General features: G+C 43.9%; 1 protein-coding gene across 15 annotated transcripts in view; it reads right to left on the bottom strand.

The window, feature by feature from the left end:
* The window catches only part of WBP1L (WW domain binding protein 1 like), a 68,366-nt gene that overhangs the window by 12,507 nt on the left and 39,343 nt on the right, over positions 1-16,516 (bottom strand). For 8 of the 15 annotated variants that reach the window (XR_013957212.1, XR_013957213.1, XM_080621152.1 and 5 more), the window contains one exon: positions 10,506-10,608. The exons of 1 other annotated variant lie outside the window; for it this stretch is intronic. Coding sequence is in view for 12 of the 14 variants with exons in the window: in XM_080621152.1 (XP_080477278.1) it covers positions 10,506-10,608 (103 nt within the window). In the remaining 2 variants the exon portion in view is untranslated. Of the gene's footprint in view, positions 1-10,505; positions 11,314-13,267; positions 16,497-16,516 lie in introns of those variants that run through there. 6 more of the 15 variants (XM_080621156.1, XM_080621155.1, XM_080621150.1 and 3 more) reach the window with 5 other exon arrangements.

The following is a 16,516-nucleotide window of genomic DNA, read 5'->3' on the forward strand; positions in this document are numbered from 1 at the left end:
CAGATTGACCACAGAAGAAGAGGAAAAATCCCAAGCACTATGTTTTGCTTTTGTTTGCACTGCTCTTTAATTTCCATCCTAAATCGTTCATTGTTACATTTAACAAAACCATACTCTTTTTACATAAATGTCTCAAAATATTTTTAAAACTTTTTTTTGTATTCTATGTCTTAAATTATCCAAAATTAGATTAAACCAGCCCCCCCCGAATCCTTAAGAAATCTAACTTCTGCCCTTTTTGTGGTCACGGCTGGTCTCGGTGCCCTGTTGTACCATACGTACACTGCTCCTTAAAAGGGAATTTAAAAAGAACGCTTCCTGCATCTCCTCCACTCCCTCCAACATGTGGAATAATTCCCCCTTTCCACAGATCTCCCTTCACGCTTGCATGCACTAGAAAAATGTTTCTGAGAAACACTTCAAAAGAGCAACATTCACTGCAAATTAGGCTTTTGCCTCCTCCAAGTACAGCCCCCAGCTCTACCTGTCTGAATCTCTTTTTCAAGCTCAGGTTTTGCAGCTCAGGATACCAGGAGGGCTTCCCCTTTAGAAACATGTAGGCCTGACAACCACCCCTCAGCAGAGAGCACAACACTGCTTTTCTTTTGGTAGGACCTTTGCCACTCTTCATTATTCCCAAACAGGCAAAATGAAGACTCCTCATGCTACAGCCCATTTTCAGCATGGTTCTGCTCTGGGAGATCGAACTGCTTTTTTCTCCTCTCTAGTAAAAACCTCTAGTCCCACCTTTACTGTATCTTGATGTTTTCAGCATCCCTTGCTGAGTTAGCGATGTTTTCTCTGCTAAGAGCTGGGTGGGGAAAGGCGAACAGTTCAGGAATTAGAAGAATGAGAGGAGTGTTGCTCTGGCTCAGAACAAAGTGCAATCGACCCATATCACCCATCTCAGAGACCCATATTGGGCTGTTTGTAGGTAAACTGGATGTGTCATATCGTGCCTGTGAGCATTTGAGCACGGACTTTCACCTCCCTGTGTTGCAACCCAAATTCCTTATGTATTTTGGCACGGCAAACTGAAATCTCTCTCTTGCCTTGCACAACCAACCTCCCTAATGGACTGGATTCCACCTTACATCTAAGCTTATCAAACCCTGCTATCAAATGAAGGTGTTACATGCTCCATCTTTTCCTGCTTGGCTGGAAATTAAGGTTCCTAGGTAGTTTTTCTAGCCAGCCTACTCAGCAGTACCACGAAGGGCAGAGAGAAAATCGTCATCTTCACTCCAGAGAAGCAAAGGATGAAGCACTTGAGATGTCTTCTGCATCTGAGCTGAGAAAGTGTCTGCTGCCTTCCAAACACCCTCCCGTTTCTAAAAAAAAGCCTTTTTGTATAAACTAAAAGGACTGGCCTAGTCCACCCTTCCCTCCAAAACCAGGCATTTGCAACCACCCCTGTAGCCACCCCCAGTACCACAACCTTGCCATGCAAACCCTATACACATTGCCTTGCTGTCTGAAGACTCCCACTTTCTTTCCTGCTAAGAGAAGGTCCCTTGCCTCTTAGTTGCTGAAGAAGCAAGAACACGCTCATCAAAACCAGGTCACTGGCACAGCATGGCACCATGCACTGAGGCAGGCCTGCAGTTCATCTTTTAAGTACTCCTTATTTTCAACAGGCAGTCTGTGATCATGCATTCAAAAAACAATGGAAAATTACACCCAGCTATCCAGGGATTTTAGCCACAGTTATGAAAACAGATGCTTTTTAACACATTTGATCATGTCCTTTCCCAAGGACTCTAGATGCAATGGTAGCGAGCAGCACTTAGTTAGTTAAGATGTCCTGGAGAACTGCCACTGTTAAGCAATCTCAGCTGTAGCAGCCAAATTTTTCTGCAGGGAATAACTGCTCCCACCCAAGCCTGCATCCAGAAGATTAATAAAGTACTTCTTTCGAAAACTTCTCTACCCATTCCAGAGAAATCCCAAAGTGCTTTGCAGACAAACTGATGCACAAGCTCAGAGCAGGGGCCAAAGTAAGCTCAGCCATTCCTGGGAAGATGTGCAGCAACTCTGTAAACAACAGGCAGTAACAACATACAACAGCTTAGGATAATAAATTAATGTTGGATCCTACTGAAACCACAGGTGGCATTTTAAGTAAGCAGACCATAATTTACTGGATTGCAATCCGGCCACAGTGCCAGGAACAACACCTCCATTCTTGTGCAAAGGGTCTATGCACGCTCGCAACCACAAGTGGATGAGATCTGTTGTTTTTCATGGGAATTGCCAGAAAAAGAACCCACTAATACCACGCTATTGCCTGGTTTCATTAACCGCTGACACTTCCTAGAGCTTCTAGGAATTACTCAACCCCTGACTCTGCATGAGCCCAAGGATTTGCCTGGATGATCACAGGAGGTCAGCCGCGTGTGCCCACAATGGCCATTTGCTGGCCTGGCTTCTGGCGTCCTCCTTAATGGCTTTGCTCCTCGTGCAACATGCTTGTCATTCAACAGCACATCTGTACTGCAGGGCTCAAAGTCCCCCTGGTGCATAGGAGGCAACAGGATGGGACACCCATAGGTGCTGAGGCACGAGGGGCTCCTTGGTTGTCACTTGAAGAAGGGTGCCAGCACTGACAGAAGGATCTGGTGTAGCTCTGGTTGCAAGCCCAGCACAGTGCTGGCAGTCCAGGACCTCCATAAAAGGCTCTACAACATGCCCTAGCCAGAAGTTTGGGTACAGCTGTAATTTTGGCTGCAGAACAGAAAAACTGTAAAAGCCTAGCAGATACATAGTAGGGTCATTTATCTGGAATAAAGCTATACATACAGGCCAAGTACAACTGTAAATATTATGTCTAAGAGCATAGAGTGAACAGTGAAGATGTCCAGGGCTGAGCTGTGCATTTGTACACCTGGTGATGCTTGGCTTCAAAACCAGCGGCAGGGAGGTAAGCCAAGCAGAACACTGGCCCATGTACCCAGTAGTTCATTTGGCAGGAGGGGTATTTCAAATTCACCCAGACAACACTACTCAAGCAGGAAATGTGGAGGCTGAGCACAGGAGTGGTACATGCTAACACCTTGTTCATGGTTAAAGAAGGTACTGGCTCTGCCTCGTGCGGAAAATGGGCAAGATGTGCAGAGACACCAGAAGTTTGGCATTAAAAGGTCTCTAAAAGCCAAGTAAATATGGGCTTCTAGTTGCATTCACCATCCCCAAAAACCTTCCCTGTGCTCTTCAATGTGTGCCTCCTTCCCAAATGGACACAAACTGTTTTTCAGCTGCATTGTGCTGAGCTATCACTGCAGTCATTGGAAAAGGAGAAAAGGCTGGGAGACAACTGGACATCTTGATGCAAGTTTGCCATTAAATGTCTGAATTGAGAGGTACTATCACCCACTGCCAGGCTGGTGGTGACCACTGGGATTGAAAACTCATGGCAACCTGAAGGCAATGTGACAGGCAAAAAGCAAACAGGGTCTTTGGAAAAATAACCACTGATGATCAGCATCAACAGAAGTCATGCACCAGTTTGGACCTAAACATGCCCCAGGTGACCACTGGACTTGAAAGCAATTTCAGGCGGGTTCTTGGTTTATGGAAGAGTCAGAAGCTGAAGCAACTCTCCAGTCCAAAAAAGGCCGAATCCTGAGAAACACTGCTATATTTTCCACCAAATTCACCGGTGATGCTAATGGATGGATAATGATGCAACCAAGGGGTGAATCAGACCCAGCCAAGGAGCTCAGTTTTGCCAAGAGATTTCCCTGCCAGGGTGTCAAAACCTTTCATAAAAAAAAAGAAGTATCATCCTCTTACCCAGCATCAGATAGGCTCAGAGCTGTAAGCTTTACAAAAGCACCAAGCTCAGAGTCACAACAGGAGCTGCAGAAATACCCAGGGACAGAATTAGCTCCCAGGAAAGCCACTTCCCACAAGCAGAGGAAATATCAAAGAAAGAGAAGGCTGCTACACTTAGAGAGTCCTTGGGAAAGGGAGCCTCATCACATGGTCATGCACCAGAGATGTTTTCTACCAGCTGTGAAATAACACGCCAGGCTTAAAGCTTCAAGAAAAACCTTCCTGGGACGCTGACCAGAGCTTTGCTCAAACTTAAGAATGATTAAGAATAATTATTTTAAGAAAAAATAAACAACCCAGAGCATTCGCTGTGCATGAAAAAAGTGGGAGCAATGTTCAAGCAGATGATGTACTGTATTTGCTGCATGGGATGTTGCCATCAGCATTCCCGTTCAGGGAAACTCCTTTTATCCTGTGCAAAATGGAAAATGTCTTCTGGAGCGCTCCAAGGGTAGGAACAGAGAAATTTGCCCTCAAGTTCATGGTAAACTTGGACAAATGCCATCACTCTGCTGCTGGAAGAAAGTCCCCTAAAAGCAAGCCAAAACATATTGCAAAGTGATTTTGTGTCTGACTGACAAGCATATGGGTAATAGCTTTGACTCCACGAGAGCTGGTTCTGAACAGAAGTGGGACAATTTCATTGACTAAAAAGTGGTGTCCCAAATGGTGGCTATCATCAAAAACAGGAGAGAAATTTACTTGGTACCAGAACCTGGATGCATTGAGTTTAATAGAGTCATCCACCACAGATCCTCTTCTGCCTGTCTCTTCCGTACCTCCTGCTGCCTCTTCCATCCCTTCTTGTGCTGCAACTGCGGTCTGAACTGGTTTGAGGGAACCAGAGCAGGTTGAAACTCATCTACCAAACACAACAGCAGCAAGAGAAAGACTATCACTTTCAATGACAGCTTTATGTCAGTTTAAATCAATGGGACTGTAGCCCCAGCCTGATCACACTGCAGGAAAAAGTTATGAGTATTTGTAGAGTACAATGGCAAAAGAAAAGCTGAAAACAACATAGAATCATAGAACAGTTAGGGTTGGAAAGGACCTTAAGATCATCTAGTTCCAACCCCCCTGCCATGGGCAGGGACACCCCACACTAAACCATGCCACCCAAGGCCTCATCCAACCTGGCCTTCAACACTGCCAGGGATGGAGCATTCACAACCTCCCTGGGCAACCCATTCCAGTGCCTCACCACCCTCTCAGTAAAGAATTTCTTCCTTATATCCAATCTAAACTTCCCCTGTTTAAGTTTGAACCTGTTACCCCTTGTCCTGTCACTACAGTCCCTGATGAATAGTCCATCCCCAGGATCCCTGTAGGCCTCCTTCAGATACTGGAACATCTCCAACTTCTGCTTGTTTGCTTGCTCCCAGACTGGTAACTCAGACAAAAGGAGATGGATGTTATCTGCAACTGGTTTCTAGTTTTCAGAATAGTGTCCAGTATACATGGCACACACACTGCCATGAGATAAGGTGCAAAAAGACAGATTTCAGAAAAATCCTTTGCTTATCTTGCAATAAGAATCAACTTGAGGCAGTAAATCTGCAGGCACTGTTTTTATGCCTCTTTTCTGGGGAGGGAGCATTTGAAGAGCAATTGTTTCTGTGCTCCAGAAGATGCAAATCCAGTCAGTTCCAGCTGACTTACGCCTCCCAAGACATTTATGTTGGTAAAATGCACGTTGAACAGCAGTCTAACAGAGATTGGAGGGGAAAACCAGCTGACACCATGTCCAGAACACCTGGAAGCAAGATCTGGAGATCACTGCACCAACAGATCTGTACATCTGGTTAGAAGCTGGGCTGGAAGTACAAAAGGCAGGGGGTGCACCAGTGCCAGCAAACTCTCTTTCTTTTCCTTGCTGCTCAACACAGAGCACGTAGAAGCAGGCCACACAGGGCAAAAGTCAGTTTTTGCACTGTCAGGCTACGCAAGACAGCTTCCCTTCTCCTTTGGGTTTGTGAATTTTACTGAGCCACATCAAAACAAGCTTAAGACACTTTTGCTGTCTGGATTAGGCTAAAAAATGTGCAAGGAAATCAGGAAATAACTCCCTCAGTGACCCTATTTATCATGAGTTTCTGCATGGCTGTGACATTTGTTTTGTTTGTCCTATATTGTCAGCTAGGCCTTGTCATGGGAGCATTATCGCTGAAGCACCAGCTGACGAGTAACAGCAGCCAAAGGTGAAGTTTGATACATCTAAAGAGAAAGCAACTGCAACCATGTAGGAGGCTGAGTGAAAGACAAGGAACAGGGTAAATCCCTCTCTGGAAAAGGACATGGACTGAAGGATAAGGTAACACACAGTAAGGAAGAAAACTTGGGACTGATGCGTTGTTTGACTGAGAGTTCTGGAGACTGGAGCAAGTTCTGGAAATGAATTCCTATTATGAAGCTGACCTGGAACATGTATGTGGCACAGCAGTTGCTTTAGTTTTAGCAACTAACCGGATCCCTGCCAAAATTTTCTGGCAGCATGCTTTTTGGGGAAAAGAGCTGTCTAGAGATTCCAAGGGGAAGCGTGCAGAGATGAGCAAAATGTTCAAAATCAGCAAAAACATCAACTGTGCTGTCTGCAAACAGAACATTTTTTTCCTGTACAACCCTCCCACCAGGGCCCAAACAATCAACATCTTTTTTACTTGGCTGAAGAAGCCAAAATGAAGCAAATAGGCACATGCAACATCTGAACACTCACCCATCGCCAGTGCTGGTTTGCTGTAGAGTTCCTACATGACCTAAGACCAACTAAGCCCTCTAACTTTAAAATCCTAAAACTAAGCTCTTCTGCACACAGTGGCCAGCAGCCAGTTTCCATGTTCCATGATTCCTGAAGCATGGTGTACTCTTCTTCCAACCACACCACACAAAATACTTTCTGTAGCTTTCCTTGCTGTGTTCAGAGCCTCTGGAAAGATTCAATTTCATGCTGGTCCTCAATAGGCAAGGAAACATACAAGGATGGATGTCAGGAGATCTGGATGTGGGTTTCAGCCCTAATTATACACTTTTGAAAATCCCAAATGTCTGAGCCTAAATTTTTAACCTGCAAAATGCAGGAATGGCATTCTTCCCCAATTACCTTCCTCCTGTATTCTGGAAAACGGTATTTTGGAATATTTAAGCAGTAGATGCCTGTCAGGCCTGGACAAAGGCCAACATTGGGCAACTCCAGTAAATTACAATCACATCATAACACACCTCAATGAAAACTGTAGGGAAGCAAAACCCAGTGGCTGCTGCCGTTCTCCCAAGACCACAATCCCCACCTTGGGGACCATGAGCCCTCTGGGGAGCCCAAAGAAGTTGTTAAGCTAAAATGCTGAACCAGCTCAACCACCATCCAAACAATACAAAAGCAACAGTAAAGCCTCTTCTTCCCTTTTACTTTTTATGATTCTATTCCAAGAAAATTCAAAAGCATATTGCACATTTTCCCTTGTGTTACCAGTTACCAAGCTTGAGCTAAGAAGTAAATACACCTTTATATAGCTATTAGGCTTATATATATATGAATCTGGACATAGTTTTATTATTTGGCAGCATGGCACTATTCATTATTTTTTTTAACAAGAGTGGGGTGGGGCTCTGAACTGGGCTGTTATCTAATTTTAAATACAGGCCGTCCACCTGCTTGGCATATCATGTTCTCCATTCCTCCACTCCACCCCTTAACAAAATAATACCTTGATTTTGCGTCCTATTCCACTGCCCACAAGGACTGGTTTGTAATTACTGCCAACTTAGCGTGCTGTCTAGAAATGCTGAGATCAGGCGTTCTCAAAGACAAACTTCCCTCAAATTCTTAAACTGGGAAAAAAGATCCTTTTTACAGGAAAAATCTCCAAGTGGCCACATACAGTGGCCACAGGATCACATTTCAGAAGGCATGTCAGGCAAAGACAAACTCGTTTTCTTTTCCATTTCAAATGCCACCCTCCTCTGCTTCTCCCCACAAAGCTGAGGTGGTAAATAAATGCAGGATTTAATTCAACAAGTCTAGGAAGGTCTGCTTTTGGGCACACAAAAGCACTGGTGGTACGAGAAGGTCAAGAGGATCAGAAACTTCTCAAAAGCTACTGCAGTATATGCATACACTGGTTAAAATCAAAACACAGAACAACCATGAAGCCACACTTTAAAGGTGCTGCTAAGTTAACTGTTCATTAACTCAAAAGTTAATAATAACTTTTTAAAAGCTAATCTTATTCCCAAGCATGTAAAGCTGTTACACTCCACACCATCAATTTATGGCTCATATTAAGACTATTTTACATACACTATCACTGCTATTCACCTTGAAGGTCTTAGAGTGCCTCACCATATGTAGCTACTGAAGACAATCAGAACTGGAGCAGCAGGTAAGTTCTGCAGCTGTGCTCACAAACTCTAGAATATGAGTTTTCATTTAAAGGACATGCTCCCCCATGCCTCCCCCCTCCCACCCCAGCAGCTTTTTTTCTAACACAATGGCAAAGTGAGCTTAGAAAACATTAACCAATTTTAAATCGAAGTTGGACATTTGCCTGAGTTTGCAGAAAGCCTAGAAGAATAGGTCTCATGTTTGCTTTACTCCTCTCATCACAGTGTGGTATATGATGCTCTCTGCAACACAGAAGGAATATGAATCTCAATGCAGAAACCCATTCCTCCCAAGGAACCATCCAGCAGTGTGCGCCACTAATATGTTTGTTCCATGATCTCAGCACGACCTCTGTACTTGCCCTAGAACGAAACCTGAAAAATTCTGCTTCTTTCTAACAAAATCTGGTTTTATCTTCCAAGAACTTTTACGATGCAGCCAGGCACTGCCAAGTCTCAAAGTCCGTGCCGTACTGAGAGCACAAGATAGTTCAAGTAAAATCATTCCACTAAAATGGCAGGGGGCTATTGTTCGGGCTGTATTGCTTGTATCCAATTCAATTAAGCCTCTCTTTCAACATGTCCATGGGAGAAAGATGGCAACTGTGCAACAAGCTCCAGCATCCAGCTGCACTTCATGCTGTTGCTCAATTTAGACCCTGCCTGCCACACAGCCTGTAAACCCTTGCATACGCGCATCTTCCTCCACATTCCCACCCACATAAATCCAAAACTGGGTCTGACCTTCCCCTCTCTGCTTTGTCCATGCAGCCCCATATAGAACAAATTCCAGCCATCTGTCCTGCCCTTCCTGTGTGGCCCACTGCTAGGATGTGAACCAGGCAGCCCAAGGCAGCCATGTATTCATGCCTATCTCTCAGCCTGCTAGGGTCCCTGGAGCTGCCCCCGTAACCCCCACCCTTTCCTCTTGTCATGAATTGTTTCTTGAAGTGTTCAGAGACTTCTGAAAATCAAGCTGCTGTAGAAGGCCTGCAACACATTCAGATCCTGCCATTAGCATCAACACAGCCAGCCACTGCAGTCTGATGCACAGTGTGACTTGAAGTCTATTAGATTCCTGTTTAGTTTATAACCACACCATCCATGCTTCACTGGTTAATTTGAAGAGTAGGAGTAAATCTCTAGGCTAAAGGATTCAACTATTCCTGCCCTTAGATACAGGTTAAGTGACAATCTTTGTATGTATAATACATTTCCACACACATGATACTTTGAGAAAGTGAAACTATGGGCACAACAGAGGGATTAAGTAGATAGCACAGTCGCATAAAAGCTACAAGATACTACTGGATAGGGTAAGAAAGTCTCTCCAGCCTCTCTAATGTGGGGGTGCAGAGCTCAGAGTTCCACACTTCCAAATTCTTGGAGCACAGATGCCTTTTCAGCCTAAGTTCCCAGCAGTACAACAGCACATCAACACCAGCATTCAACTCTTTGTGCTCCTCCTCAAGAAAGGACACCACCAGAGCAGCACGAACGTTAAAGTTTGCCTTTAAAATTTAGCATTTCTTACTTCTCTATCCTCTCAACTCCCCATTTTTCCCATATAATTTTATCAGTTTTGCTGACCTGCTTTGATCTGCTGCCATCTAAATGGATTTAACAGGTATAGCCACTCAACCACTCACTGGAAACATGGGTAGTTTTAAATTCCAGATTTTGGGAAAGATAAGGTAAGAGGGGTTGCCATGGGCAGTGTATGCTCCTCACAGCCCACAGTATTCAGCCACTGTTAGCCTGCAAGATTTTCCCACCACCCTCTCCATCCAAGGAACTGTGCTCCTAACACAATGCATCCTGAGGAGAATAAATGTCCTGCCCCCACCTCCCTTGAAAGGATAGCTTTAAAAAGATAAACGAGATTTAAACTGTTACTCTTGCAAAGAAGTAAAACAGTAAGCTGAAAGATACTGAATTAATTCTCTGCTTGAGTGTTTCAAACTCTAGTGTAGTGTGCATTGGCGTTTCTCCCTCAAGCATGGTTTCCTTACTTGCGTCCCCTCAGTATGGCCCAAATCAGCGAGAATACCAAACAAATCTCCAGTCATGAACCTGGCAAGACAACCCATTACTCCTCAAAAAGCATGCAGTGTCCACTGTAGAGACCCTATTTCCTTTGCCATGTCAGGTCAACTCTGGTTTGTGTTGCAGTGAAATGCAATTGTGATGTGTAACAAGGGCTGAATATAAAACCCCAAGGGACACAAGCCAGACCTGTATGAGAGCCATGCAGATAAGGAAGGGAAGCCATACAAAATGGAAGGACTTACACCACAGTTCATAGTAGTAGTTGCAACACTGGGATTGTCCACAACAGTGGCCCGTTTCACATATGTAACTTTGATTGTTGACACCCATGCAGGTTTCCTTGTCCTAAAATTAAACAGACACACTTTTAAGATGCTTTGTCAGTATCTTCCGTAAATGTAGTTTTTTTACTTAATGATCTGCAAGCATTTGAAAAGTCACAAGTTATGGTCTTGAGAAACTCTAGAATACATAAAGAAGTTAAAAAATAGCTACAGATCACCAAAAATCACAAGCAACTGTTCAGAAGAAAACCCCGTATCTCCAAACTCATCAGTTACATTGCTTTAGCATTCAAGTAAGCCTTGCTTTCTCATCATCCCTTTCCCATTAAAGGCTACTACGTTCTAGGAGCCAGACATTCTCTTAAGGAAGAGATGGCTTTTTTTCCACATTTTACACAATATCACTGCATTAGTGGGGCTGAATGCCAAGTGGAGGAAATGCATTCATAAACAGAACATTATAATTTGAGAAAATACCGCTTGGATTCATTTAGATTTAACTGATAATTGCAGTATGTTCCTGCAAGATTCCAATCTAAAATGATTCCTTCATAATTAGCCACATGCTTCGTATAAGATAAGCATTCCTGTAAAACTTCTTCCTGGAATAGCAAAGTAGTCCAGGAGCTCGGCCAAATCAGCTGTACTTTATCACCCAGCAGGTCCTCAGGACACTTAAGATGGAAAAGGACCATGGTGCAAGGTACTGCTCCCCACATGGTGCACTGCTTCACAGAAGTCTCTGTTTTCCCAGTAGTCTAAAAACCTGGGTGGGAAAAAGTACAAAACACAGGAAAACAAAAGCATTTTACAGGTCGTGGTTTGTACATCCTCTAGGATTTAGGCTTTGGGGCAACCTGGAAGTCACACTACACAGTTTCTTAATAATCTTAATAAAAACCATTGATGTTGAAACAAACCTGTAACAAAGTCTAAAATTTTCACTTTCTTTCACTTAAAATTTATTGTAAGGCAAAGAAAAGGTGGGGAGGTTTATACCAAAAGATGTGTTGAAAGAATTAGTTTTGTAAGTAACACCTTTCAAAATAAACAAACAAAAAGCCCAACAAAACCCAACCAGCAGGTTACAGGAACACGCATCAGTGGACCCCAAGACTTTTCAAGCTGCACTGTCCTCTATTTTATGAGGGCACACAGCCACACATCTCAGCTCTATGGAGCCACCATATGCACAAAATATAAAGATCATCTCAAACGATGGACCACCTCACTGAATGAGAGAGGTAAGGCAGCAGTTTCAACGCAGAAGAGTCCTGCACCAAGTTCTTAAGGAGACTCACTCTATTCGGGGATCTGGGGGAGCATTAGCATCCCACCACCATGCATCACCCCGGACAGAGCTGCATCTCCTCACTCTGGGCCTATGGGTCCCCCACCTAAAGTACATAGTACAGAAAAGATCCCATGCTGCACTTTTCTTCTAAGAAGTCACATCAACTTCTGAAAACCCTTTTGAAAAGGTTTTTGATCAGGTGAGAGCACAGTTCAGAAACCACCAGTCAGCACACGATGTATGGCTTCCCTTCCTTCCACAGGAAGGCTCTAAAAAGCACCAACACACCACTCTTTAGAACTCACCCACAGAGCCAACAAGCTGGAGGGGTATGTGCCTCCTTTTTCGAGAGAGAGAAGAACATATTGCTGGACAGACCAGTTGAGCTGCTTTACTACAGGTAGCTAAAGCAAACATTTTATGTTCTTGCCTTGAGAGGCTGCATGCCAACAGCAGACACAACATTTTCCTATACGGTAAGGAGGTGTTTCCATCTCTAACTGCAACTTTTACAAGACACTGTTGAGCCAGCACAGCATTTTCTGCTTCAGACATGCTATTCATTCCAAAAGTTGTAACGTTAGTCAGCAAAAAGAACTAGAAACAGGACGCATCTATTTCTGATCTCCTCTTATTAGTTCATTTGCACTTCTCATTTTCGTTGTCCTTGCAGAGTTAACATACCCGATGAGCAGCATAGATTTTGGCTCTCCTAGCAACAGAATTGAGAAATTAAAATCCCATTGCAAAATTGCAATCCTGTTGATAATGCACAAGCCAGAAAGCAACCGGCTGAAGCCTGCGGTTGTGACACATAAAGATCAATGTAACTTGCTGAACCAGCAAATGAATCACGTAGAGGTGGTGAAAGCACAGTCCCATCTCAGGAACAACTCTGCACCACAGCACTGATCTCTCCTTGACCACCTGTGTTTACTCTCCCAAAACATGTTCCATTCAGTGGTATCTGATTCAAATAGTAGCAATAAGGAACACATCAGTGTCTCTTGGCAGCAACAACCTACAACAACTTCCATGTCCCTGTATTTTCCCCACTTAAGAACTTCTACAAGTCTTATTTTCTGAGACTTTAATCACATTATCCTTTTATTTGAGCTTTCTGACTCCCTCTTGCCAACCTCACTATATCTGAAATGACCTTTCCACAACACCATATATGTGCATGGTTGCTTCTTCTTAGCCCAGATGGCAAACAGGTCTATGAGGGGATAGGTGTGCATGTTGAAAAGATCCTCAGTACCTACGTTGCTATTCAGCAGGTTATTCCTGCCTGCTTTTGGAGATCAAGTCCCAAGCAACACCCTGCTTTACTATCTAAAGCAGAGTTCAGATCTTGCTGTCTGAAGCTTCTTTACATACTGACCATGAGAAATTAGCTTCCTTGCTAATATGTAAGCACTTGTACCTTCAAATAGTCTTTGCAGTTGGCTTTCAGCTCCCACAGCTCAGAAAGTCCCAGGCTTTCAAGTCCTTGCAGTGCCAGCCATACTCCTCAAAGTCCAAGCAGCTGCTCTTAGAGCCTTTCTGCAGCTCTCTGCCAGCCCAGCCACCAATGGGTTTCTGGGAACAGGGAGCCGTCAGACCCAGTGCCACGTGTCAGACCCAGAACTGTCACCCTTGTTTCCAAACAGTTTCACAGAATCAAGGAATAATTTAGTTTGGAAAGGATCCCAGCAGGTCACATGGCCCGACCCCTGCTCAGAGCACAGCTACCTCCAGCACTGGGTTACTCAACCCAGCACAGGGAAAGAGATAACATGTAAAGGCAACAAATCATTGGAAAAAGTCTACTAGGCAAAGCTTCCAGCACAAGGAGAGCATTGTTTTGGAACATGTTACAGGTGTCTCCTTTGGATCGAGCATTTCAGTCTCCTTTCCTCTCCCCACATAAGTCAAGACTCATCTCTGTAACAAGCTGTACAGTTTCTTGCACTGTTGTGCAAGCCAAGGAGGAGGTTACACGCTGCCATCAGTACAGAGATCATGGTATTTTTTTGTCAGGAAACTTCTGCTCACCACCAAGCACTTCCATCAGGCTTCAATTCCTGGTTAAATCCCAGCCTGCACTTTTCATACCATCAATTCTGTATTATTTCTACTTCCTTCTCCCATTCCTTCTTTGTGTCACATGCTGCGAAACTCTAACTACTTAAGACGTATCAGCAATACAGTAATCCATAGTCTAAATGTCTCCTAGAAACTATATCACAAGTACTTGTCCTATGAAAGCAACTATTTCCTCTTTCACACCAACAGGTAGGGACAAGGCACGTCACTGAAAGTAGTTTTACAGGTAAAAAAAATGTATCTGGGGAGAAAAATCTTATAGGAGAAAGTTGAGTACTAGCATTTAATGACCTGCCTTTGTTTCTACCTTCCATTGCAAGTAGCACTCATGATTTTAAATCTTAATCATTCTTAGCAGCATGGAGTTTTTACTGAACTATTACAGAGGGGTTTGGGGGGTAGGGTGGGGGTGTTAAGTAGTCTTATATAAAGAAGGAGGACAATTTCCTTCCAAAAGCACTTTCTTCCCCAACAGCCAGTGACTACCACATTCCAGTGCACGCTCCCCTGCTGAAGGACAGTCTTGTTTTCTTGTTGTCCAGGCAAGCACATCCCTTCCCACCACCGTTTGTTCAGCTAACTGTAGCCACCTCCAGATGGGATTACTAAGCAGTATCTACATGGGTCTGCTCTCAAAAACTGTTCAACTCCATCAGAACAGAGTATTCCTGTTTCGCAACTACGAAGCCTGAACATGCCATCCGTTATCTCCCACCTGCAGAGCCTGGGAGATTTCCAGCTTATTTCATGAGTTTGGCTTTGTCCTGTAAAACAACACGTACTCATGTGCATCATGGTCTCCTTGGCGTCATCCTACCTAAGAGCTAATGCAGATCTAAGAAACTGGAAACACTGGATCCCTGATCCACACTCCAAAGACAGCAGTTTTCAGGAGAGAGCTCTGCAGACTTGGAGTCTGCGTTCTCACCCCAGCCAGTCCAATAGAGGCCATTTGTTAAATCCAGTAGAGGCTCTCTCATGAAACTGGTTGAGTTGGGAAGACCTCACCTCAGTGCGTTTGGGAAGCCGCTATTTAAGATGTGGCATTTTGGATTAGTTTTCACTTGTCATAAACTTTATAAAGCAACTTGGAATAAAAGTAAGATTTACTTATTTTCTTGTTGATATTTGGCATTTGTTATAAGCCCACAATCATGCTGGCAACTCTGCCAGGAGCGCACTCATGCTGTCAAGTGCTTTTACAAATAATCCTTAAAATACCCAGCAGTGGTAGGCAGAAGAGGACTCAAGGCAGTGCTGAATGTTGTCACATCTGAAGCTACAACAAACATTAACGTCAGTGCCAGGGCAAAAAGCCAGTTATTTTCTCCACTTTCCAGTTTAGTATTGGACCTTTGCTGGAAGTCTACATGTCAAATAAAAAGGTCAAAATCTAGGGCATAATCGAGACAGGAGGCATTCAGGGAGGTCTGTAGGTTGCCTGAATTGCACCTTGCTGCAAGAAAGGATGAAATCAGACCTCCTCAACCTACTTTTCTGAATGTTTTCAGTACTAAATGGTTGGGTTTAATATCCATAAATGTTAGGATTTATTGTGTCTGAAGCCAGTGTGGGAAACCGAGGGAATGAGAACTGATGGACAGTGGAGTACCATTACAACAAAAGGATCAAGGCACTTCACAATTTTCTATTCTCAAAAGCCAGCAGTTAACCTGGAGACGTTGTTGATATGTCGAAAAGGAGAAAGATGAAGATGAGCAAATTTCCGACCGGTGTAGCTATTTTCCAAGCTGAAAATTAGTATGTGCAACTAGCAACAAACACCACAGCCCACGCTCAAAAGTGCATAGTTGGCAGTGAACCACCTACAAAAGATGACTCCTCAGCTGGCATCAACCAGGTAACCAAAACCAGCAGTAGCCGGTATCACAGAGATCTAATAACCATTTTAGCTCTGCTTTGTCTCCTCTTTCCACAGAAATCCGGCCTCCATTACCCTATATATGAGCACCTCGCATTTATATGGCCTCTGTGTGTCATTCAACCTGACAGAGTATCTGTTTATCCTAACCTTGGTAATACCCAGACATCCTGGAAAACACTTGTGTGCAAATGTGATTTGCATTTACTGACAGCAGGTTATATGCCATTCCTGTCTTCTAGGGTAGCCAGTTCTTTACACCTACTCTCATTTCTCTCCAAACCTCAGGTACACCATTTGTCAAGGCGCTATGTAGCAAATTACTGTTTGACCTGGAAGAGATGGGGATTAATAACGGAACTGAATAATGCATTACAAACAGAGGGACGCCATGAAAAGCCCAGCAGCAAGCTGGAGGGAGGCTGCCAAACTGGCACCCACTGGAAGGCAAGATGCTACTGGTTTTAACAGGATCCAGGCTCAACCTGTGACCTCTCCAGACCTGACTTTGTGGCTCTCATAGGGGACTTTAGTAATAAGCATCTGTCCAACAATGAAAAAAATCCTGACCTAGTTATTTCACTGATCTCATTACTCACAGGCAGCAGACCTTTGCTTTCAGTACCCATCTGCCCCCCTAACAACAAAGCAGGATGGATTTAAGCAAGAGACACAATCTTCAGAAAAATGAGTCAAAATACGTAC

This window comes from Psittacula echo, assembly GCF_963264785.1.
Source record: "Psittacula echo genome assembly, chromosome: 6".
Classification (NCBI taxonomy): Eukaryota; Metazoa; Chordata; class Aves; order Psittaciformes; family Psittacidae; genus Psittacula; species Psittacula echo.